At 48.6% G+C, this 23,298-nt stretch overlaps 1 protein-coding gene across 1 annotated transcript; it reads right to left on the reverse strand.

Annotated features, from left to right (window-relative positions):
- Window positions 1-18,485: 18,485 nt before the first annotated feature.
- N7471_013786 (uncharacterized protein) lies at window positions 18,486-21,955 on the reverse strand (the record flags this gene model as incomplete). The annotated part of the gene is made up of 7 exons (XM_057286504.1): window positions 18,486-20,295; window positions 20,352-20,511; window positions 20,564-20,792; window positions 20,843-21,139; window positions 21,194-21,253; window positions 21,313-21,538; window positions 21,600-21,955. 7 exons carry the CDS (start codon window positions 21,953-21,955, stop codon window positions 18,486-18,488), a joined length of 3,138 nt encoding a protein of 1,045 aa, XP_057128983.1.
- Between the last annotated feature and the right edge of the window lie 1,343 nt (window positions 21,956-23,298).

Genomic DNA, 23,298 nt, shown 5'->3' on the forward strand with positions numbered 1-23,298 from the left:
TCAACTTCCTCGGGATCTTGTTACCCTTAACAGTGCTAGGGGATGCTATCCACGGACAAATTCTAGGTTTCCTATGACTGACAACGCGCCAAAAATAAAAAGACGGAAGCTATCAAACGAGCCAGAGTCTGCGGCAGCTTCTTTGTAATGGCGGCCTCATGTTTCGCTCATGAGTCAACGAGCGCATCGGATCAGGCATGCTATGGTTATTACAGTAATTGGTAGGCTCATGAAATAGAAAACTTGCCAGTAATTATTGCGTTGCGCAGAGGAGTTCCACTTACATGGCCATGTAATGATCACTCGCAACTTCTATGCGAGTAGCATCTAGTTGATGCTGTAACGACTATATTGGCCAGATAAAGGGAGAGAATCCGGTGGACTTGGTTATGGTTAGGTATGCCTTTGACTTGAAAGCTCACCTTTCAGCACGGCGAGTCGCTCTCACACAATTCTCCGACGAATACTGGCACGGCTGATTTGGGTCTCGGCGTTCTAGTTTTACCTGTCTTACCAATACTAGAGTCTAATATAGTCTACAAGTGATGCTCCGTTGATTCACATGAATTAATATGCTGACATTTAGACCCAGAATGACTGCCAAACGGCCGATTTTTAAGGACCAGCAGTCATGAGCCGATTAACTGAACGGTACAAATTTTTCAATTATTGTAGATGGTAGAGGACAGAACCATTGCAACACTACGAGGGAAGCGGGTTGAATAATGTAAAGAGTGGCTGGTTTTGATATTCGAGGCAATTCGACTTGCGAAATTGCTATTTCTTCATTGCTATCCCCGATTGGTCTCGCACACGCTGTCTGATTTCTAATATATTGCATTGATTGGAGATCAAGATGCAGCTGTTTTGCATATTTCTTTCTGCTTTCTGAGTGTACTAACATCGCACAGGAAATTGTTCAGCTCCTTGACATTTGAAAGTCCCCTAGTCATGTACTGATAGATTTTAAGCTTAACACGTTCTCAAATGTCGATTATTGGTTACATAACACTATATTTGCTCCTCAATTTTCAATGACCAGTTATGCTATCAAAATATAGCCGACAAGGTAATAAGAACGAGGGGCGTCTCAGTCATACAGCCGCTCCTCATCGGCAGCAGCACACTTCTGGCACTTCTTTTCTGGCTGTGTTGGTGGGGAATCAAAATCGGATACAGCGTCTGTTTCCATCTCTTTCCTCGCGATGATCTCTTCGTACCTGCTCTGTAGCAATTGGGTGGCGAGATGCATAGTGACCCACTCCCTGGGCAAAATGGCGTCGGAGATCAAGATGCGGTCGGATAGCGTTTGTAGGTATTGAATTGTATCGTTGACCATTTTCCTACTGATTTTAATATTGCTTGGAGGACTCTTTCGATGCACCAGTTGTGAGCGGCCCGGTATTTGAGAGGTGGAGTATGAATGTCGGCGTCGCTTTCGTGAGAGGGTTGAGGATTCGGCTGCTCTCTTTTTCGCGTCCAGAGGGGGCAGGTCTTGGCTTTCAGCCTTTGTGACGCTTGGAGGCAACGTAGTGGCCCTTGAGCTAGCAAGAGAGGTACCAACGGAAGTAACTGCCTCTGTAGTTACGGAGCCAGTGGACTGGTCAACAGGCGGTTGTAAAACCTGGCTTGTGTGGCCGCGATTCCCGTGGATGAATAGGCCAACGACCCGACGGAAGTTTTCAGCCGATTCATTGCCTTCATGAAATAGATTTGTTAGCTGTTGGATTTCTCGAGAAGGGGATCTAAAATAACGATACCAGTTTGCCCCGTACGTCCATTGTGACCTTCTGTGTCGGGGGTATTGGACCTCTCTGATACCTGTGACAGGTTGTGATCCATGATTGATTGGCTTCGCTAGTGATGGTGTTGTACTGGCAAGTTATTGGAGCAAAAGAAAGACACAAGAGCTTCGACCGTGAGGACAATCATGACCTTTTAAATGTTTGGGGCTGAAGCGGTCATGCCCACCATATCCACAGTCAAGATTTTGCTGGTTACCATTATCAGCGCCGGCTCCTAGGAGGACTATGGATGTCAATATGTGACCACAATAGTGGTATGTACACCCACGATCGAATCAAGGATGTTTTAGTCCAGTTGCCGTATCCGAATGGTGCTCGAGTCACCAATTGATTTGAAGCATATTCCCAGGAGCAACATGGCTGCCAAATCATTGTTGCTCATGAATAGGAACGTGTGGAAGGGAGTTCCATTTCTCACGCCTTGGGGGTTGTTAGAGGGCGATGATTCAGCCGCGCCGCGCAGCCACGATAAAGATCCGACTGGCCAAAAGTCTGTTTTGTGCTTCCAGGAGCACTGAACGCTATAGGTTCTTTGATCATAATCCGCTGGTATTGTGCTGATATGATATTATCTTTTGAGTGTTCTCATTCCAGCACCTTTGGCGATGTAAGGGTAGTGAATGGTGTCAGAAAGTTGAATCAACGTTGACATCAACGTTGAACATAAAACACCATTGAACACCAGCAGCATGTTGTTTTCCGCCCATAGAAGATATCCATCTGAGCCATGTTGGTTTCCTTGCCAATAGTGGGACTTTGTTAAATTTGCCACTCGAAACTCGTTTCCTAATCGGCTGCGTTGGTTCACCTAACAGTGACGGTTTTGTCATGGCTTAGAGACGCATCCTACACTGGCTGTTAAACACAAGCTCAACAAAAGAGATAGAAAAGAGTTGACTACATCTTTCTGGGGGCTGTTGGGTAGGTTTTCAATCAACAGCAAACCGTAGTTTCCTCGAGTACAGCGGAGTGAGGTATCGCAAACAGACCAAGGCAAACTACGTCGGTATCAGAAATCTGCCGTCGGTGTTCGTCCAATCTTGAGAAGTCTTACGCGTAATCATGACACATATTAAGGAGGATAATAATATAGTAGCAGGAAAGTAAATCCTGGGAACAAATGGGTGATTTCCGGGGATCCGTACTGAGAGATCAGACACTTCTGTAGAGGCCATCGGCCTTGAGCATAGGAATAGTGCTTCAATTTGAAACATACTTATCTAGTAAAAGCCTCTGTGGAATGCCACTAAGACACCTAATTAAATGGTATACGACGCCGCTCAGTATCAGCTGGGTCATTCTTTGTAGAGGCAGCATTTGCGTAAAGATCACCTAGCACATATAACCTTTACAGTACCCGGAGATAATGACCTGCTTCATCTTTCTGCCTTCCACTCTTTACTTTGCTCAACTGTTCCCTTGAGCGACACCTGCCTCACCTTTTCACACTCGATAAATCTGTTCTTGCGGACACAAAATGTCTCCGAGGACTGCCGCCGCCATGATACGAATGCGTCTTGTCATTATTTCCCTTACCATCACTTGGCTGGCCCTTGCTAGTCTCAGTTCGGCCATTGTACACTTTGCGGTCGTCCTGCGAGACCGTGCAAAATCCGACCTCGTCACCCCGAGCGACTCTATTTTGGACATCACATTCCAAAACCTCATGGACAACGTCGTCGATGGCATGGTGATTGTGGCCCTGGTTTCAGCCCTGTTTTCCATCTTCGGGTTAATCCTTGTGATCTACCCGAAGTGGCTACAAGAGAACTGCGCCGCTCGGTTTTACTACGGTTGCATTCAAATCGTCGTGGGCATGATCGTGCTCTCCTTAGGGGGTTGGATTGCCAGCCGCGTGCACGGCTTTCAGACATCCTTCGAGTTTTTTGACAGGGGCCACATTCCATATTACAAGGTTATGTATTATGGATCCGTTGGCCAGGCCGCTTTCGGATCTTTAGTGGTCATCGTGTCTTGTGTGCGTTTTGTCGTACGTGACTTACATGGTCACTAGCAGAGAACGCGCACCGAGCATACAACACAGTCAAAGTGGCGGTTCCAACTGCCTACTAGACTAGGGCTGTGAAGAACGAGACAGCAGGTATTACGAATAAGAACAATCGCAGAATTTTATGATGATTTTCGAAGAATGAGGGAGGTGGAGTCCATAAACATTAGAGAGGTGCGACGGATAGGTTCATGCAAAGGAGGGGCTTTACTGCAGAGTTGCGGAGATGATTTAGATATTGGATTTCCTGATTGGAATCAAAGCATGTTCATCGCTTGATCGGACTAGCCGGTCGATATTGGCCGATATTGGAGCGGTGTTCTGAGTGGCTCGATATATAGGACAAGTGATGGTTGACGATCTTCTGTGTAAATATCCATCAACCTTGGTGTTCGTAAAGACTTCAAAAACTGACCCTGGGACATGTCAGTAGTCCAGGAATCACATAGCCAGAGGAAATCGTACGTGACTTATAGAACTATCCATCTTTACTTTTAGCAATTTAGTCACGTTCCTATGAACAGCTCTATCAGTGATAGGAACTGACATCCTAGCCCTAGGAGTTATCTTGCTCCCGGATACTTTAGTGCGGTTTCTGGGGGCATACAAGCGGCTTCTAGGAGCCACGTAGGCCCCGGGAAGCCCGACGTAGTTTCTGGGGCTTTTACCTGTACCTCGGAGAATCAACGTCATATCCCTGTTGATAGCTTATTAATTCCTGGAGCCTTGAGTCCGGTTCCTAAAACCATAGGCTAGGCATCTGGGAATAATAAAGTGACTCAGATTTGTGCGTAGGTCTGGAGAAGGTGTTTGGTGAGTTAGTACCCTACGCTGGGAGGCAGAAGATTGATTCTAGGATTCAGAAATACGGCCCTGGGAGTGCAAAAGCTCCCAGATCCAGGCAATGCGTTCCCCAAACCAATTTTGTGTTCATTCAGGAACGTAGAGTGAAGATCCCAGGAGTAGATTAGTTTCCTGGGATACACACCTCCTATAAATGCTTTTGAGGTTTCCGGGATCAAGCTCTATCAGCCCTGGAAATGACGGCTTGGCCCTGGGAGCAAGGTAGCTCCCAGGGGATTCAGTGCGGTTTCTGGGGGCAAAGAAGCCGCTTCCAGGAGCCAAGTAGCCCCCAGGAAGCCCAAAATAGCTTCTGGGGTCTTGTACCTCCACCTCGGGGAACCAAAGTCATGTTCCTGTTGACAGTCTTATCAACTCCTGGAACCTCAGGTGCGGTTCCTGGGGCTATAGCTTGCCTTTCCAGGAGTCGTTGAATGACTCATATTTGTGCGCAGGTCTGGTAAGGGTATCTCGTGAGGGCTTTCCGCCACCTCAGAAAGCAGAATAATGAGTCCAGGATCTAAAAGTAGTGCCCCAGGAGCACGGCAGCTCCCAGATCTAGCCATTGTATTCCCAGAGCCAGTTTGTAACCAGTCAGGATCGTAGAGTGGATTCCCAGGGGTAGACCTCAAATTCCTAGAAACAGGAACTGGTCCGAGGAGCTAAAGAGAAGTTCCCAGGGCATAAACAGCTCCTATAATTGATTTTGGCGTTTCCAGGATTAATATGTTTATACCTAGAGTCAAATTAACAATGTTTGGCGATTAATATAGACGAGCTGGTTTAATACGTCGTGAGGCAGTATGGATAGAATTGTCGAGGCTCTCCTGCCGACCCGCGAGCTGTGTTTTCTGCCAACAACGTCCGTCTTCGCGCTCCACAAGGCTCAGCTGAACTCGCTGTCGGCATTTACTTTGGCCGCCGCCGTTAGATATGTGCGCTTTTATCTACCGGCACTCGGTTTTGAGCTTAGACATATTTATCTAAGATGAAGAAAACTTCCAGTAGCATTTTATGCTCATCAACATCTAGCACTTGCAACTATGAAACGGTCGCGTAGTGCTCTGTGGGGCTAACGATCAGGATTTTATTCATTTGGTTGCTAAGCTCCAAAACTTCATATCACTGCTTTGCTCTGTTGCTGGTCCGAATGCCGAGTGTCTGGTCACGTGCTGTCACGTGTGATTGACAGTCGCTTCACTAATTCGCCATTTTCATCAAACAGTGATCACCTACGCTGAGTGGGATCCAGTCGTGCCGACCGGCGAAGCGGTGCAGAAGTAGAAGAATCTCGTGGTAGGTGAGCCCCTCTTAGTCTGGCTGAGCGACGAGGCCCACTCTGCTCGACTGATACCCCTGGGGATTCCACTGGCCGCTGACGCGGCTGACGCGGCTGACTCTGACGTGGTTCGTGCTGTGCTGAATACCTGATGGTGACAGGTTCTCTCTCGGTTGATGATTCGCTTGCCGAGTGGACGGAGTCTGTCTCGGCATCTGCCAAGGGGTCTCGGAGTGGACGGATCAAGGCGGCTAGACTTCCTTCGTTTCGACTGCATTCATCAGCATCCCGGCATTGCAGAATAAGACCATCTTTACTTACCACACACAGCATGACGTGTCAAAACCTGTATCTCGCCTTTCCAACCACTCTTCCGCGCAGGATAGATGGCAATGCGCTCGGCACTGGTCGCAGCGCAGGATTACGCACTCGTGGGCTTGTTCCTCATCTTCGGCCAAACAAAACACACAGTGGATGTTTTCGAGCTCTTCACTCAAGCTGAGACTCCGGAGAGTCAAGTCTTGGACACCCGCCCAGATATTAGTGACCGACGTCAGGATAGCTGGTCGAGCCGGCGAAACGTGCCATGGAACACTGTTGGTCCGCAGCATTGCGGCAGTGACAAAGGGATTGATTGATTGCACCGGCTCGGAGCTGGTTGAGAGGGGCACCGGCGGGTCTTGTCTGAGCCCGTGAGTTGGTGAACGGTCAGTGTTGTCTGATGGAGGGCGTCGCCTGGAGGCTGGCGATGTCTGACGCTGGCTCGGATTTATAACAACCGATTGAGAGGCAATTCTAGAGTCATATGGTACTCGCGCCTGGTTGCGGACGGCTGCTTCATACCACTGCTGGCCAACCTCATCGGCCTGTCGTTGCCTATGCCACCTTGCACAGAGGAATTCTTTGGCAATAGCACAGAGCTTCGATTGCAAATTTGACAGGTCAAACGGCTCTCTGGCGACAGTGTTCAGCTTTTGATGGCCTATCTTGGTGTCTTCAAGTTTGATCGAGTTTTTGCATGGAGCGCCTTTTTTCGTCATCCCGCAACAGAAGCCAGGACCGCCATTGGGGCTGACTTCTATCTCACAAACAAGAAGCGGATTCCAAGGCAGCATGGTGGACATTGAGGTGGTGGACAAAGGCAGAAAATGCTTCGGATGGGAATTGGTGTTGGACAATCTCTGCAGCGTTCCCTCGCCAGCTTTATATGCCATCGCCGTAGTCCTTACATACGTGGCTGCGTAGCTGCTGGCATGGAACGCCTTCCTTGAAACACTCGATACGTCGAAGAATGCATTCGGATGCAGTATTCGCCGGTATAGGCCGATCGGTGGCCTGCGTAAAGGGATAGAATTCCAGATCACTGCCCAAATCAGCTACACTTGTGGCTGTAGATTGCGACGACCATGCATTGGCAAAAGGATTGGCTATTTTCCTTGGTAGCATAGTCGGCAAAATTCCGAGTTGCCTCTATACATTTCGAGTGCGTGTAGGTTGTGATTTGCTTCAACGCTTATGCGCTAGATGCGAGAAGTGGGTACCAAGATAGATTCGGTTTCCAGGCCATCGACACACTACCAGGAACTGATTTGGCGTTCCCAGGAGCTGGAATCCAGAGATTCTCCAACGCCGCCAAAACATTGTCATCAAGGCTTTGATACTGCCGTGTGATTGCTATTCTCAGCGAAGTGACGGGCTACACTCCTAGCTGACCACGGGATTTAGCCGAGGCGAGTATATAAAGGCCTCCCATATCCAACTTTCACACCTCTCAGCTCACCGTCATCTACATTTAATTTGCTTCTAGCTCCAATCCGCTGTCCAAGTGGTCTGTTTCAATTCCTTCTTACTGAGTTTACCGATGAGCTAAAACATTACAGCTAAACATTGTAGATCTGCCCAACGAGCTTTTGCTGTGGATTGTGTCGCACTCGGACGGTAGTCCATTGTTTGCACTCGCAAGAGCATGCACAACCTTTTATTTAAAACTGTAGCCCAGCATCTGGAAATACAACATCAAATTTCAGAACAGCAATTTGCTGAACCTGGCCGCCAAAACCGACAATGTTGGTCTTGCAGAGGCTTTACTTCAGTACAACGCCAACATCAATGCATTTTACCGAGGCAAAACTCCTCTAATGAGGGCGCTGAAATACTCTTCCACTGCTGTGCGTAAGCTCTTGCTGAATCGTCGAGAGTTAGATATCAACATCCAAAATCAAGCACGCCACAGCGCCCTGTCGTATGCCATCCACTATGGAAATTTCTCCACCGTCAAGAGCGTTCTAGAACAACCTAACGTCAGGGTGGACGTCAAGCACAAACACGGCCGAACGGCACTCCGCCTAGCAGTATTCGCAGGCAGAATAGGGTTCGTGCGTCTGTTACTTTCTAGTGGCAGCGACCCTGATCTACAGGATGACTCAGGCCACTCGCCATGGGCCTGGGCACGTCGCTTCAATAGGCCCGTGCTGGAAATGATTTTTTCAAACGATCCGAAGTCCGAGGTATTTCTTGGTACTCAATCATCACAGGATGCTGAGCTACGTCTTCACCAAGCAGTATCCTATGGGTCGGTAGATGCTGTCAAACGACTTCTCGGACAAAAGGGTCTGAATTTAGACATCCAGAACCGGAAAGGCTATACGCCGCTCCATCTCGCCATTCAAAGCAAACGCCTGGAAATGGTCAATTTGCTCCTAAGTCACCCCCGTGTCAACGTGAACTGCAAAGACAAAGATGGCAATACGCCACTTTGGCTGTCTACTTACTCGTCATGCGACGAGATAACTGAAAGGCTGTTGGCCGAGAAAGACATTAACGTTAATTTTGTTGGAGGCCGTGGGAGATTCGAGACGCCATCCACATCTCTACACCACGCCGCGACCAGGCTGGATACCGTGATACTACGACAGCTGCTTGCAGTGCCAGGGATCGACCCAAATCTCTGCGTTGCAGGCCACTCTCCAATTTCCGTTGCCGCATATCACGGACGCATGAACACGGTTGCTTGTCTGTTGGGTATGGAGAGCGTGGAGATCAATGGAAGGGATTTAATAGATCCGCCGATTTGTCGAGCGGTTGCACATGGCCATCTCGATGTGGTAAGACTTTTAGTGCAGCAAGGCGCACGTCTGCACATCAATGAGAGCACGATCGCGGCCCACGACACTGCTCTCTGCATTGCTGCCCGTGGCGGTGACTTGGAGATGGTCCAGGCACTACTATGTCATGACCAAATTGATGTCAACCTCAGGAATCAATGGTTTGAGGATCCATTGATGTTGGCAGTCAAGGGTGAACATTTCTTGATTGTCGATGCACTTGTGGTCAATCCCAGACTAAAACACTTCAGTTTGAAGAGATCCCTGGATCTAGCAAGAGACGATTGCATCCAGAGGGCCATTCGAATCAGAATGGAAGACGACAACATCCCTCAAACATTGTTGAAGCGGTCTCCGGGGACAAGGTTTGGTGGTCTGTAAGAGCTAGCGACATCTACACCTCTCGTAATACAATGCGAGAATCTACTGTTTTCAGCGTCACTTGATATCAACACTCGGAATCAATTATCTGCACCTCCACTCTTCGAATAGCTTTCAGTCACAATAACGTAACAGTAAAACTCCAATGATTTCTACGTAATGCATAGCATCCAATGCGTCAAATTTACACTTGCAAACTACCATTAGGAGGTGGTTTCTGCAATACTTTGCTTCAAGGCTTCATCTGTGATTTATTCTCGCATATAATTGAGTAGCTTGCGGTGAGCAGCAGGTGAGATCGAGTGTCAACAGTTGAATGAACTTTCCACTGACGCTTTCAATGTGCGGTCTATTCCCAGGCCGGGAGGACAATAGTGGATACCAATAGACTCGGTGCGGTGTTTGTCGGTCTATAAATCCCTCTCCAGCACGATATCCCAACCAACATCTTATGACCAAACTGACCAAAAATGGACTATCCCACGTTGCCTTCCCCAATTGACCGGCCAGCCAAGAGACAGCGTCGGGTATCGCTGGACGCAGAAGATCAGTCCAAGTTAGAAACCCATCCACGGCAATCTTCAAACGGCCCAACCATCGAAGTCAAGGTCGGTCATATCCTCTTCGGCAGGGAACGAACAAAAACACTAATACTGCGCAGAGTCCAGTGGCACCCCGTGCCCTTACAGTGGAGTTTATGAAACTTTTACACTACAATGACACTCTCGCTACACCAGCCCTCAAGCTGCTTGACTTGTACTTTTCCCTATGGGAATGCTACGTCATCAAATCTGCCGACAAAATGCGACTTGAGGATGAGCAGCGACAGCTTCTTGAATCAAATGAGTCGCTAGCAAGCGACAGCGACATCCTTCTGCGGTTCTGTGATGAACAGGCAATGGTGTTGCGTGATCGAAAGCTTGCGGTTCAGGTCCTTTGTAACGGTGTGGTTTCAGCCTTGCAAGCAAGCGATCCCCAGCCCTATCATGTTGATGGGCCTTGATGAGGTCTCAGTGTTGTTGGGCGCTCGTGGGCTACAATAACATTTGGATAGCTCTGCCATCTATTTACGTTCTCTACTAAATATTATCGCTGATCTTAGAGGAGGCCGATGCAACCGCCGGTGAAGTTTCGTTGGGTTTGGTCACGGGTCGTCAACGCTCCACGGCCGTTGATACATTCATCGCTTAGTTTCAAGAACTTAGCATCTGGCCATAAAACCATCATAATCTGCGTCGACCTTCCGTTATCGACGATAAATACAATCCCTGCTCACCCTGCGGCATCTGTTCCTCCCAACCCTCGTTAAATTGTTATTTTATACACTTCTGTATTTCCCTACAGCCTTCGACGGCCAGTCTTAGAACAGAAATGAACGAATTGAACAACAATGGTCTGTACCCGTTGCTTCCATAATTATTTGTGCTAACATTAGTAGACTACGATTTGGATCTCGACCTTCATGCTATCTGGCATGAATCCTCTGGCATACCGACACCACCTCCCTGTCTCGCTACTGATCCCAATGATCTGTGGCAGGATTTTCTTGGCAAAGTCGACCCTGCACGATGCGAAACTCCAGGGTCTTCCTTGATCGAATGCCTTTTCTACCCCAATATCGACAGTCTGTCAGGCTTCAAGTGGACAGGGCCAGGTCCTCTGTCCACCTCTACTCAGGCTAGCGACATTTTCCTCCATATGTCAGCGCTCCTTTTCCCTAAAGACGTGCACTGGATAGAATTTCGATTTGTGCAATTTGACCGGACATCTAGTGAGACTATAGGAGAGGATCTGTTCTTCCTGCCGCGGGTTGAAACGGCCCTAGGGAATCTCTGTCGGGTACGCAGGCAGTTGCTAGACACGATCCATGATTTTGGTGCAATAGGCAATAGCTTCCGACTGTCCCTGTGGCCTCGCATGGAACCTCTACAATACTCGAGTCACTTGGCACTTTCTCCGCTAGGTACACTACCGATGACACTGTCCCTGGATCTGGAGACATTTGTGCATAATATATTGGGTGGTTACATGTGAGACCGGTCCAGAACATGGGGGATTGTTCGCAGACACAAGGAATATAAGCTGCTGTTCATGCTGTAGTTATCCTTCAATTACAACGTCATTGTGGTATTTCTGTTTCTAAACAATAGGAAGGATAACTCCGAATAGCCGATCTCTCACTCTCCTCTTGCATTGTCCGGGAACCCTGCGAGATTGAGTCTGGAAGGGTGGTTCCAGTCATCAAGTACGCTAGCCAGTCTTTCCCGAGATGATTCTAGTGCCTGGTCGAAAAAGCGCAGCCGGCACAGCTGCTTGTCGTGGCGAAGCTGAAGACCGTCCCTCTCCTTTCTCAGGTGCATACCAGTCTCCTTCAAGTTCTGATTGCTCTGCTCTAGTTTCTCGCCATCAATGTGCTTGGACACACACGACTCCCATAGGCGTCGATAGAGTCCGACAAGTCGAGTCGCTGGAAAAGCGAACTTTGGATCGTCGTGTTCGAGGTCTGCTAGCACCTTCAAGATGGGTTGAAAGGGCAAAGTCGCCAGGGTATGTCTTATTTCTGCTTCCTGCTGTGAAAGGGAGAACTGCGATAGTCAGCCAAAATATTTGAAGCCGAATCGTTTCACTTACCAATGGGGGGACATGATGAGGATTTTCCTGTGATTTGTCTATCTCGCTAAGAATTGGCAATTCACTAGGCTGCTGTTCTGTTTTATTTTCCTGGTCTGGCGAGCTGTTCGGGGCATCCGTTTTGTCCGCAGGAGAATGTCAAGATCTGGGCAGTACCGTTTCGATCAGGCCTTCGTGTCTCTTATAGAATATGCAAACGGATGTGGTTATGGATCACCACATTGGTCAATCAACGCAGTCAGCTTTTGAATGGATTTTATTTTTAATTTCAGCGGCGGTTGGCAGTCAATTTGATAGAAGGGATAGTGATCAACGAGTCGGGCGGGGAAACTGATCAAGCCTCACGATGTTGAGGGCCAGATATGAATGAATGCTCATTGAGGAGATATATATTTCGCACACTTCCACTTTCGTTGAAAAACCATGATTTCTAGGGATGAAATTGTAGGCGCTTTTTGGTCATTCAACGTTGAGTCGCTCACAGGTGAGGTGATCAGAAAATGAAAATGAGCCTGTCATTGCGGACGGAATATCTCCACAAAGCCTCAATTTAAGACGGCCGTGAAGGATTCAACAGTTAGCCAACGTTTCTTGACCGACTCAGCATCCTTTCTCAACACCACTATTGCTCGTCTCCCTCGGTGAGCATCTAAAGGCAGAAAATTGTCGCTGCAAATAGTTGCGGTAAATAGAAGACATGGGTTTCGACAGGCCTCAGTTACAAGAGGTGTCCCTCAACGCTTTCTACCAAGCACTTACGCGACAGGATGAGCCGAGAAGCCTATAAATACGTCCTCTAAGCCAACCCGGCCGAAAGTTCCTGACAAGAGGGCTTTGCCATGCAAAAGTCCGGTGCAGGAGACTGACCCAATGACCTCTCTCAGAACGAAATCATGGCCCTTGTGGCCCCGCAAAACCTCAACCGCAAAGCGTCGCAGGTATGTGAAACTTAGCCTGGCCTGTCTCACTGATCCTGAAGAAGATGCGATTTCAATAGAACCGAGTACATTCGAACAAATGCACGAGCGCAAGGACCACAGCTCTTTGCCGTCTCTTTGTCCCAAGACTTGGCTACCAGAAAATGTGAGTCATGGATTGTCTCCCCGATCTGCAAGCTAATGATTGACAGTGAACCATTGACATCGCACCAGAGGGCCCGAGGATACAGCACCCCGTTAGTGCCAAATACAAAGCCATGGCCTACACACTATTCTTGGCCCCGACGTTTCAAACCACGCAACATACCCTAGATGAAGAATATAAACCAGAGGAGCGGGCCAATAGCGGGCGCGAACATCTGAGTGCGAGCTTCGCTGCATGGAAGCTTGAGACGTCCATTCTTCCTTATAATGTGAGTGACTTACCGCGTCCTCCGCTGCGCTACATCAGTTATTTGTGCAATTTCTTGTGCTCCAGAACATCAACACAATTGCTGATTTTCGTGCCGTTGTACATGAGGGCAGCCCATCGCCACCGTGAAACATCCCTGTTGGGAGTCCTATCGCCGGATCGGAGATAAAACCAAGGTGGCACTACGACGCGTGCTCCATCGCGTCTTCGCCCTCACCGCCTTCACTCCATGAATGGCGGAGTCTCTGGCCGTCCGCATTGCGAAACATTCATCCATTACGACTATATGATTGCTTGTGCCTGGTGAGGTTGTCACGGCCTATGCCGCCCGAGAGGATGCGCGTTGCGCCACAGCCCGGCCTTTTTGGAGCAACGGCCGGAGAGTGCGACGAACCAAAATACAACCTGGCATGAATGGTGCTGCATTGCCTTGCCGAAGAGGATTGTAAGTGATCTATTTGGCAAGTTCATATGACCACAAAGTTCACTGATCGTCTCCTCTCAAGCGTGCACAGCGTGCCCTCTGCAAACTCTATGAACGAGTAAGCTATAACACCTCCTCCAACTGGTTCAAGCCTTGCTGACTCGGATCATACAACAGAAGGTCCCCTCATATTTCCGTCATTCGAGTCGAATGCGAAGCGAGCAAAAGCCATGTCTGCTCGAGCTTCCCTATACCGATGCGATTGCATGCTGTCTATCCGTCCCATTTGACTGCTGGTGTCATCGATGATGAGTCAATGTAAGGTTCGGATCGTCTACCTCGGCCCTTCTCTCTCAGTCGACTCTGTGCACCAGGTCGTGTGCTATGTGTATCGGCATTAAACACCGTGAAGGAATAGCCTCCGTATGGATCAAATTCCTGGCGTCCAATGGGTAGTCTTCATTGTCCTCGGTTCGCATCTCGCGTCGTTTCAAGCCTGGCAGCTCGACAGACATCGGAATGAGCTCATGTTTCAGTTTGGCTCATGGCGGACGAGACTTACTTTCGCAGACGAGCAGGCTGTGAGTCTAAGTCTGCGTGCAAGAAGAAGGTGAGGCGGGGGCCCCATTATTTCGAGCCTACAGAATAACATTGGCCATATCAGGTACGAACCGATAAAAGGAGACAGTAGGGTCCCGAGTCATAGCCCAGTCAACTATAGAGCCACGAGCAAATAAATACCGTCCGATAGTCTCACCTGATCCGACTCCGCGTTGCTGAGCCGGTCAACGTATTCCAGCGGGTGGAACTAACAAACAGAAACGAACGAGCGAAAATGAATCAACCGGGCATGTACGACGCTGCATCAAGGGCACTGTCAGAAATGTTGTGGTGTCTTTGGATATACGCTGGCTGAATCTGATGCCTAAGCACGCTTTTTTCTATCCAAGCCAGAGCAACGTGTGCAAAGACCATTTACCCTGGATGTCACTGCATCTGCAGGTTAGTCAAGCCGAGCGCGTGTATCTCTCACTGAAATCGTCTTCTGACATATCGCGTGCAAGCGGTTTTCTCAAGGAAATGGCCGAATTTTCTTCGTCCCCTACGTCGACTGTTCTTGAGCATCAATTATTTGTCAGACACTGCGCTTTGACAACATTTGGCATATCACTGTTCAAGCAGATCCTTTGTGAAGCTGGGTTGGATGTCTGCACAACTTTACTCAGAGCCATCTTGCTATGCGAACTCTTTGATTATGACAACCTATGCTAAAATTTCCACCCCTAATCAGCATTCATATGATTGCTTTCGGAGGGGATAAGGGGCATGTCTGCTGCGGCTCCAAGCCAAGTAGATCACATCACGAAAGTCCGTCGTAAATGCTGGCGGAATCGTCTTTACCAGATCTGGTCAAGACGGCGCTTGCTAGATCCGATCGGGCTGCAACCATGTTCTCTAGGCAGCAGAGTATGCTTGATCGCATGAACTCGGCTACTACGCCCCCAAAAAACGTCGGCTGAATTGTAGCAGTGGATGCTGATAGATGGGAGATGGGCTGACCATATATATCGTAGTTGCCGACGGGGATTACTCACATTGTCGCGGCGGCTCCCATTTGTAGAAGCAGCCAATCGCTTATCTTTGAGCCAAAGCCCTCAATTACTTGGGTATCTTTGTTGCGATACACTTTCGCAATCGTTCTAGAATGTAGGCATTTTGCAGTAGAGTAGGTTTGAGTGACTTCAAACGCCAACTGAAGCGATGACTTTGACTGAGCAAGGAACAATCTATCGTATCACTATATTTAGTTGAGCTAACAAATGCTTCTACACCTGGTAGGTCCGATCTTGAGCGTATTGCCTGATTATAGCTAAACCGAGGGAAATCCAGTGTTTGCGTTCGACCAGCTGAATTAAAATGGAGGCTGTATGCCGCAAGAAAGGCTCGCGCTAAGGCCGTGAGACGTTGACCACCACTCACCTTCACCGCCCGGCCATATACCACCACAACGTTCATCAACGACCATCAACGCTCATCAACGCTCATCAACGCTCATCAACGCTCATCATCGCTCTACGCCTTGATGGCAGAGATGCATTCTATTGCGGCGGGAATACTAGTAGACCGCAAATTATCAAGGCATGGGGTTGAGAACACGGCGCTCGATAACGAAGGCTGAGATTGAATTCACGATTCTGGTGATTGGTTTGCATCTATTTAGGGCTTATTCTATTTCTCCAATGACGATCTTTCGAAATAAGAATTAGGTCATAAAGATGTTGCGCAGGTCTTTGCTTATTCGAACACTCTTGGAATACTCGAATACTGGTCCCTAGCACCACGAAGAGGGCCTTGTCAATGCAGCGATCCCCTGTGAAGCACACTTGATAACGTAGAGCCTGTCCTGCGAAGCACATTTTTACAGTCACAGGGCTCATTGGCTGTGAGGGAGCGCAAGTCTTACATCGCTGGGCTCGGAGCAGCGACAGCCGTGGCCACGGAGACACTCAAGCCCGCAGGCAAGAGAGGGACACCATGACACATCGGAGTGTGAGGACGGAAGTCCTGATTTTTTTGGGATGGGAATCCGGCCCCTTTTTATATTTTTTCGGCTACGTCTCTACCAAGGAACCACTTGCGCAGTCGGTAGCGAGAATCACTGTCTCGTTGGTAGGCGTTGAAACGAGTTAAACGACGTTGAAATGGTGTTTGGAGACATTGTGGCCTACAGACTCAAGTTTCAATCTGGATTCATTGCTTTCAAAAACCTGTGTTGAGTGTGGTGAAGCACTTTCATCAACTGTTGAAAAGACAGTGATACTGCAAGAATATGATTCTCACATATCATTGAATTTGATTAAATCGCTCAACGCGGTGGCAGACTACTCTGCCCGTTTTGACCATGGTCACTAGGCACGGTCACTGTCTCTTTCATGAGGGTTGAAGTGCTTCAACAGATGCCGAATAATGAGTTGGAGACTTTGTGGCAGACAGTCACATTTGATTGTACCGGTTGTTGGCCTCAAGGAGTGCCTCCCATTGATCCCACTATAATTTTGTCTATCTCCTAGCCCCGCACTGCTCGAACGGTACTTATTTTCTGTTGCTCGCGGCCAACTGATGTTGCCTTCGCTGGAATGCCTGCTACCTGGCGCCACAGACACTGCGAACCTACTCCCAAATCCAGGATGTTGGCTGTATTCTTTGACGGATAATCAAAAAGTCTAGACCTTGTTGGAAAGCCCAGAATAGGAACCCGAGCCCAGTTTCCAGGACAACTAAGTGATTCATTTCAGCTACCATGGCTCATGAGATGGTTCCTCGTCGATCGTCGCCCACCTCGCGATATTGCAACGCTACTATCACACTGATGAGAATCTGGACACAAGAAACACCAGTAGCACCAATCAAACACCGCCTATGAATGTGGACGGACGCTGGTACGGTCCTGTGATGAAAATTTCAGCGATGACCCACGGGACAGTAGATCATGGAGGTTCTAATTGTGGCCCGGAGAAGAATTTGGAAGGATTTGCAAAGGTCCAGACACGATCCAGCTTGACGGACCGTCAGATTACGAATGGAACAGATCTTTCTTGCTTAGGAGGTCGTTTGGGGCAGGTGAGGGATTTGGAATATCACACAGACTTTTTGCAACGAGATCCGATCCGCGGTTTACTTGCCCTCGCAAGAGAGTGATTGGTCCTCCGTCGAATGGCAAACTGCTGCTTTCTCTATCTGGTCTATAGAACGTTCTAGAAGCTATGCATCTTCTGCAAGAACCTCCTCCTAATGAGTAAACTCTCTTCGAACCCGACACTTCCTCTCCCTATCGGCAACAATTCGATCTCCAGTCTGCCAACTCTAGCAGATAGCTTTTGAAAACTAACCCCCATCCCGGTGACATGAAATGCCCTGTGTGATGAAACGCCCACCAGGTACCTACACATTCGAGCACCGTGATTCCCAATCCACGTATTGGATATTGCCTGAGAGCAGCAGAAACAATAATGACTTGATTTGTTGTTCGATAGCTCTTTTCAAACCAAGATCACAAAGTGTTAGAGTGGCGGATTACAGGACGACACGCACTACTAGAACATCCGCTGTTTACTACTATGACGCCAAGATCATCCACAAAACGTCTGAGATGGATAGGAAAGACAAGGTTGCATCATTCCGCCTACCTAGTGACCTATATTGATATTTTATATCGTCAAAATTATGTTACCTGAGAATATACCAATTTTGGTGGAACATTTGGCAGCAGAAAGGTACATAAAACAAAAGTACTGATAAGGCGAATACACGGGATGGGAAAATCATGAAACTTGATGTATGAAAAATACTAGCGCTGTCAAGCGGAACAGCCGCCCCACAACCCTGTCCGCAAGTGGGAGATGGCCTGCTGTAAGGAAATGTAACTCTAGTAGAAATACCTCGGGACTGCATCAAACTGTAAGGGTATACAGCACTGCAGAAAAAATGGCCAAGTATAGATAGCATATCTCCATGTATGCTGTCTTTACACTACATGTTATAAATACAGGTCTGGGATTATGAAGCCTCTTCACGTTTCCCGTATTGATCCAGGGAGTCTAAAGAATATCGAGACTAGTCACTGCTTCGGAATGTTCACCTCCAAACACCTGTTCATATCCTTCTAGTGCCGTCGATGCATCGCTTCCGCCTTTTCATATTTCCCTTGGCTGCAGAGCACATCGCCAAGGCTACTGACACTGGTGAGCGTGGAGGGATGCTCGCGTCCAAGCACCTTCTCTCGTGCTTCCAACGCCCGTCGATGCATCGCTTCCGCCTCTTCATAATTCCTTTGATTGGAGAGCACACTACCAAGGCTACTGACACTGGTGAGCGTGGAGGGATGCTCGCGTCCAAGCACCTTCTCTCGTGCTTCCAACGCCCGTCGATGCATCGCTTCCGCCTCTTCATATTTCCCTTGATTGGAGAGCACACTGCCAAGGTTATTGACACTGGTGAGCGTGTCAGGATGCTCGCGTCCAAGCACATTTTCACTCCCTTCCAACGCCCGTCGATGCATCACTTCCGCCTCTTCATATTTCCCTTGCCTATAGAGCACATTGCCAAGGTTATTGACACTGGTGAGCGTGAAGGGATGCTCGCGTCCAAGTACCTTCTCTCGTGCTTCTAGCGCCCGTCGATGCATCGCTTCCGCCTCTTCATATTTCCCTTGGCTGAAGAGCACTAAGCCAAGATTACTGACATTGGCGAGCGTGTCGCGATGCTCGCGTCCAAGCACCTTCTCACGTGCGCCCAACGCCCATCGCTGCATCATCTCCGCCTCTTCATATGTTCCTCGAAGCATCAAATACCATCCGCAGTTTGAGGAAATCGTGGCCACATGCAGTCGATCTTCATCATGCTCATCAGATGTTGACTTCATCACTTCCTTCGCATGCGGAAGCAGCCTTTGACATTCAGTCCAGCTCTTGTACTGTCCATCGGGAAATATCTTTGCCATGATGGCTAGCGACTTCTCTTGCCACCGTGCCAGCTCGAGGTGGATCCCTAGCCATGTCCGGACCGATAACTGAACTAGTCGGTGCATATCAAACGACGCTGTTTCAATTTCAACCCGAACAAGAGAATAACTGATCAACGGTGCCACTGCATCTTCGAACTGGAGCCCATCACCATCGGCACGGACGAGGCCTTCTGGGATCCCCTGCCGATCAAACATGCTCATTAACGCCAGTAGATCCGTCGCCGCCGGCCAGTCATGACGGATTTGCTCGAAGGATAGCTGCCATGTCGTAATGACCGCATGCCGAATACTGGGGTCCCGCCGGAGGTCTTTGGCATCCTCATGCTGAAGAAGATGTGTCTGGTTCGACTCGCTCTCACGGAACAACTGAAGGTACCGGGAGACCGTGACCCGAGATGATCGATTCGCAATATAGGACCCCGCCTGAGTGATTGCCAGCGGAATATATTCAAGTGCCTGGACCAGTGCCTTCTCCTCCTCTGCAGACTCTCCAGATTGGGGGGCCGGAACCCTCACCCGCAACAATGCGAGGGACTCCTCCTCACTCATTGGCTGAACCTTGATCATATGACTATCGTTGCCCACCAGATTCCGCGCCGCAAGACCATTTCGCGATGTGATCAGGATTGATCCATGGGCAGCCTGGGGCAGGAACCTCACCAGTGGCCATCGTTCATTAGATTCATTGCCACTGAAAAAGAAACCATCCTTATCCGCATTATCTAGCACCATCAGCCAGCGCCCATTTTGTGGATCACACAACCACTGATACACGAGCTGGAAGATGTTTATCTTCGGATCATCCCGTCCCGGAATTTCCGCGACTGTGGCAATCTGCTGGTAGCCCTGTTCCAACCGCCCCGCATTGCTGGCGTGGATCCAAAAAACCCACGTGTCCGGTGTGGATTTTCGCACGTGATAAGAATACTCGATAGCTGTCTGGGTTTTTCTAACGGGCAGTGAGATTAGTTGTTATTCAACTGGCTTTCACAGGGGACAGCTAACCCAACGCCGGCCAACCCCACCAATGCCACCCGCTCATGATGCTGGCCGATCGCCCCATGTTTTTCCTTGATCGCACTGATAACAGCTTCACGGCCCACAAACATCGGATCCTTCTTAAAAGGCACCGTGGAGCGCGTCTGGGGCTTCTGACGCGTCTGCGCTGAAAACAGTTCCCATTAGCTCTTAAAGAGACACTGGAGCAAGCCACTCACTAAACCGAGCCGCCACCACTGATGGCGCGTCTTTTGAGAACTGCTGCAGTCTATCGAGCGCCGTTCGATACCCGGCCGTGTTGCGCGTGTCGAATTTGACCACCATCGAGTGATCTGCACGCAGCGGCACCTTGTCCTCTACATGGTCGGGAAGCTGGAGAAGGCCCGAGTCTGCGCCAACCGTCGTGATAAAATCCCCGGTGCGTTTCCATCGTCCGCTTTCCGAGTCCTATTGCGATCGTCAATATGTGTTATAGGCTGTCTCAGACAAAGACCAACACGTATCAATACCAACTTCCTCGTCTGCTCCGTCTCATAGAAGCTGACCACCTTACGGTCCCGGATCAGATTTTTAAAGTCGGCCAGTTGATGGAGTAGGACATCCGATTTGCTGGAAATCTGTTGCAATAGATTCTCTCGCGGATGGCTCTTATCCCCTGCTAGCATCTGCTGGATATCGTCCATCACTAATACTTTATGTGGGATGGCAAAGAGGATCATGCCGTACGTGGCTCGATGCAGCGACGTGATCGCCGGATGGTCTTCCTCCATCGTCTGGATGGCCCTCACCAGGCACTATAAGTTGGTATCAGCATATGATATGTATCTCAAATCGGACGGTGGTCCCACGTGAGCCACGATAATGCTTCCAAAGCTGTGTGCGATGAAAACCAGAGGTCTCTGCTGGAGCTAGTCGAAGAATTAGCCCAAACTTGCTATCAATAGACAAGTCAGATAGCGTCTCCTACCTCCTTCATGTTCCGGATTTTCTTGATCTCCTCCATCAGCTCCCGCCCGTAGTCGAGGATCGTATCGACTCCATGGCTCGACAGCTTGGAATTGTACCCGTAGATCATTGTGCGACACTGCGGAAGATCCTTCGACAGGAAGTCACGGAGCCACATCCGACCGAGATTTCCTCTTCCTTGCCACGATCCATACGCATGTCCATCCAGTCCGGCAATAGCAATGATACTACATTACGTTATCAGTTAGTATTAATATTCTAGATGTGGATAAAGACACAGGTCCTTACTCTGCAACCACAGGCTCATTTTCATCCGGCGCGTAGAGCTGGGTAAATCCAAAGAAGTGGCAGTCAAAGTTAATGTCATTGTATCCCATCTCGACCTGCCAGTCTCCAAGAGGGTCAACTCTCAGCTTATGGAGGAACTGAGGCACCCCACCGCGAAATTGCACCAGCGCCACCCTCTGTGTGTCACTTTCATAGCATGAAGGCACTATTGTGATCTCGGCCTTCATGTGCGATCTCTCGTCGTCACTGAATTTGTCGTTGAGTGCCTCTTGCAATGCGATCTCGAGATCCTCATCAGGCAGTTCCCTCGACAGCCCTGTCACCCGGAAGACGTGCGACTTTCTCTGACTAGCCATCGTGATTCGTACTCACGCTTGATGATAGAATAGTAAGTTAGATGAGAGCCGCCTGTACATCTTTGTGGGTAAATGGCCACCTCAACCTTGCCGGTGAGGCCGAATCAATCAACACGTGCGGGGTATCGAGCATGTACCTATATTTATTATTATTATCACTTCGTAGATACCACTGTATACCAAATGGAATGTCCTCCCGAATCATTCCTTGATGGAGAAAATAGTTCACCGCCACATACTGTATCAGTCTGTCGCTACCATCTAAAGGCTATTTTCCTAAAAAAGCCGATTATCATAACCTTAACTTAATGGCTTGGCACCTCCTCCGTATAAGTCTTGCCCTGACATCACGTGCCGTAAGTTGAAACCAATCAGGCTTAGTTTAGTTCAGAGCTAGCCACTTTAGACTTAGCTCCTCGTGAAAAGACGGTTTTACGTAAGACCACATTCCAGGCCATGGACATCCTCATGGCGTCCAAGTCCACCCATGGGCGGACTTGGATCGGACCCACTTCGGACTGGGCGTGTCCGCCCATGGACTGTCCAAAGTGTCCAAAGTGTCCAAAAGTGTCCAAAGCCGCCCAAAAATGCATAAATCTCCCACATAACTTCATGATTCAGCAAAATACAAAACGGTTATTTACACTAGTCATAGTCACTACAATCCTTTTGACGTAGCAGTTGTTCTTCGATCATCTAAATTTGTTGAAATTCTCATGTATTCTGATTCAATTTATACGGAACACTGATCTTCTCTCTTATTTGCGACTATTTGGTGTGTATACAGTTTCCTGTGACTTGAAGCTATTCTAGTGAGAGAAATATATATCTTTTGAGTGCACCTCATATTCATTTCATTCCTAGTTCCTACCAATATTTAGTGATTCCGGGTGTCAGTTAAATACCTAAGGAAAACTGAATACACATCTAGTCCATTAATCAAACTGGGTATATCTACCATTAATATGAACCAGAGGTTGATAATATCGTTTATTCATGTAGAGTAAAGACTAGAAAACATGGAATAGCAGTACCACGTGACTTGATGAGACGCCCTCTATAAAATAATAATGTAGAAGGGGGGCATGTCCTTCAAGCAAATTTTCAGGGTATTTGGGCGGACTCTGGACAGTTCAAAGTCCGCCCACGCTAAATATGCATGTCTCCACCACCATATCCAATCGCAATTCATAGAAGTTGGAGGCCATAGCGTTCATGCGCGATCTATCAGATCTTATCTTTTCAGGTAGACAAACGGTCATAAGAGGCGAATAACCCTACTCCATGAGTTTCAGGGAGACTTTCCTCTTCTATTTTCCCTAAAGATCCCGTACTCTTGGATC

The sequence above is a fragment of the Penicillium samsonianum genome (assembly GCF_028829775.1).
Source record: "Penicillium samsonianum strain IBT 33392 chromosome Unknown utg000010l_segment0_segment0, whole genome shotgun sequence".
In the NCBI taxonomy this organism is placed as follows: Eukaryota; Fungi; Ascomycota; class Eurotiomycetes; order Eurotiales; family Aspergillaceae; genus Penicillium; species Penicillium samsonianum.